This window comes from Sphaerodactylus townsendi, linkage group LG08 (assembly GCF_021028975.2).
Source record: "Sphaerodactylus townsendi isolate TG3544 linkage group LG08, MPM_Stown_v2.3, whole genome shotgun sequence".
Lineage (NCBI taxonomy): Eukaryota > Metazoa > Chordata > Lepidosauria > Squamata > Sphaerodactylidae > Sphaerodactylus > Sphaerodactylus townsendi.
Genome location: NC_059432.1, coordinates 34,160,868 through 34,163,574, shown reverse-complemented (window position 1 = coordinate 34,163,574; position 2,707 = coordinate 34,160,868). Strand labels below are relative to the sequence as shown.

General features: G+C 50.1%; 1 protein-coding gene across 1 annotated transcript; it reads right to left on the bottom strand.

Annotated features, from left to right (window-relative positions):
• Window positions 1-1,031: 1,031 nt before the first annotated feature.
• Window positions 1,032-2,383, bottom strand: CH25H (cholesterol 25-hydroxylase). The gene has a single exon (XM_048506369.1). The coding sequence runs from the start codon at window positions 2,370-2,372 to the stop codon at window positions 1,518-1,520; it is 855 nt and encodes a 284-aa protein (XP_048362326.1). The 5' UTR covers window positions 2,373-2,383; the 3' UTR covers window positions 1,032-1,517.
• Between the last annotated feature and the right edge of the window lie 324 nt (window positions 2,384-2,707).

Genomic DNA, 2,707 nt, shown 5'->3' with positions numbered 1-2,707 from the left:
TACTTCAATGATAGGGAAACCAGGGCATAGTTATGGTACTTATACTCTGTCTCAGCAAAAGGGGGGGAAATCCTAAAATTGTAGCTTCATTCTCTAGGGTCCTAGTGCCAAGCAGAGCATTCTAAAACAAAAACGGCCCATTGTGTGGGTTTTTTTCTTTAGGAAAAGTGTAGATTTATACTCCATTTTTCTCAGCCACAAGGAGCCTCAAACCAGCTTACAAACTCCTTCCCTCCCCCACCCCCACGACTGACACCTTGTGAGGTAGGTGGGGCTGAGATAGTTCCGAAAAACAGTGACTCGCCCAAGGACACCTAGCAGGAATGTAGGAGTGCAGAAACACATCTGGTTCATCCAATGAGCCTCTGCCACTCAGGTGGAGGAGTGGGGAATCAGACACGGTTCTCCATAATAGAATCTACCTGCTCTTAACCACTATACCACTTACTGGCTATGTGCACTTGAAATTTGCAGCTGTTTACCAATTTGTCTTTGAAAACTGTTAAGATGCGACGCTTTCCCACACTGAATGTGAAGATGCACTGTGAACTCTTCTCCACACCAAGCTGTCTGTTACATTAGCATTACATTTTTAACTCACCCTTTCACCAAGGAGCTAAGAGTGGTGTAGATTGTGTGCTGGTACAGCGATTTCAGGTTAAAAGGGAAGATTAAAAATTAGCAATCAGTCCTTTGCAGGAAAGTACTAATTCTTTCTCCACTAGCCCACAGCCGTATGGTAGTTCGTGTTCTCAAAACTTGACAATACAACTGCAGCTTTACTGCAATAAACCAATAACCTAAGGGGCAGAGATGATGCTATAAAAGTGTAGAAGACAGTGTAGAGTTCTATGATTCCGCCCCTGAAGTATTTATGCTATATTTCTTTTTTAATGCATGTAAGTTTAATGTAGAATGCTTTTCCACACCCACAAAATTCCCTATTTAAAAGCCAGCAGATTGGAATCACTGAAGAATCCCTTCCAGAATTTTCAGAGATGTAGAGAAAATAAACATGAAAGAGGGAAAAGTACAATATAAATAATGGTTTTATTTCTCACATATAAATGAGTATAAATAATTCACATTTTAAATAGAAAATGTATTTAGATTATCATATTCAGGTCATTGTGCAAAATCAAAAGGAACACCACAGGAGTTTTTGCAGACAATATTCTCACTCTCTTTCGACACACTTCAGTAAGCTAGAACGCTCTTACATACATACAGGATGGCTTTATAAAAGCTTCGGGATCCAAACAACAACAGGACCCACTTGGTCCTCATTCGGATGGGCCCTGTGCCATTGTTTTTACCAAGCAATCGTAGCTGGAGATGCTTCACACAAATAAATAAATACATAAATAAATAAATAGATTTTTAAAAATCATGTGCAAGTTTGTGCTGATCAGTTTGTGCAGTCCAGAATGCGCCAATTTGTGCTCATCGGTTTGTGCAGTCCAGAGTGCCCCAATGTTTAACTGATCGTGGGGAAGGAGAGAGATCTCTGGAAGAACTCAGTCTTGGTTTAGTTTTGCAGGTGCATGATGCTTCCCCACCGCCTGGCCAAGGGTACCAAACAGTCTGTCCCAGTGGGTGAAGTAAGGCGCATAGTTGAACCTCATCTTCAAATGGTGCAGATCGTGGTGCACAGCCCCACCATACAGGCCGAAGGGCACCAGTCTGTGGGTCGACCAGGGCAGGTCGTAGCCCGAATGGTCCTCCACAGAGAGCCAGCTATTGATCATGAAGAAAGCCATCTCCGTCATGGGGTGGAACCCCAACAGCACGGGGATGCCAGCCGCGAAGAGTCCCAGCCACAGCAGCTCCCACACGGAGGAATCCTGGGTGCTCAGCGCGAAGGTGGAGATGTGCTTGTGGTGGGCCTTGTGGAAAGTCTTGTACAGCCAAGGCACGCGGTGGTGGAGCAGGTGCCACAGGAAGTTGCAGAAGTCGAAGAGCAGCAGGCCGACCACCACGTCCAGCAGCAGCCTGGGCAGCTCCGGAGCGCCGTCGGGCAAGCTCACCGGCCTCCAGTACCAGTGGGCGACGGTGGCGGGGAAGATGCAGACCAGGTGGTCGTAGAGGCTGCGCGTCAAGCAAGCCAGCAGGGCGGCCGCGGAGGGCGACGCCTGAGGCTGGATCTTGTACTTCTTCAGGGCCGGCAGGCGGGGATGCAAGAGGTCCAGCGCCAGGAAGGGCGAGCAGAAAGCCATGTAGGTGAGGAAGTTGAAGACGGTGGGGAAGAAGGGCGACCTGAGCCACGGCTCTCGCGCCCGCAGCCAGTCCCAGGGAGCCTGCAGGAGCGGCAGCGGCAGCGCGCCCGGCCACCCGCTCAGCACGGCCAGGCTCTGCCCCGTCCAGTTCCTCATGGCTCTGCTTTGGGCTGCGATCTGCCGGCACAGCTGCCAACGCCGCGCCTTTATAGCGCCTCTTTCACCCCGCCTGGCAGTGACGACACGGCGGCGTTTCCACAGAGCGAAGACGCCTTCGGGATTTTCCCGGCTCTAGATGTGCCCCGTTTCGATACGCGCACGTGGACTGAAGACCAAACCCCCTAATCCATTGCCTCGCCGTTTCATGCAGGGGCGGGGGAGGGGGGATTGCACCGGATTTCTTCCTTCCACCTTGCCAAAGTTGAGCAGCGCCGAGTGGAAAAAAGAGCGCCTTAGCAGAAATCGCAAACTGGGCTCCGGAATAAGGGGAG

Bases quoted from the DNA above. Each gene is read 5' to 3' on its own strand.
- CH25H (XM_048506369.1), bottom strand. From the start codon at position 2,372: ATGAGGAACTGGACGGGGCAGAGCCTGGCCGTGCTGAGCGGGTGGCCG.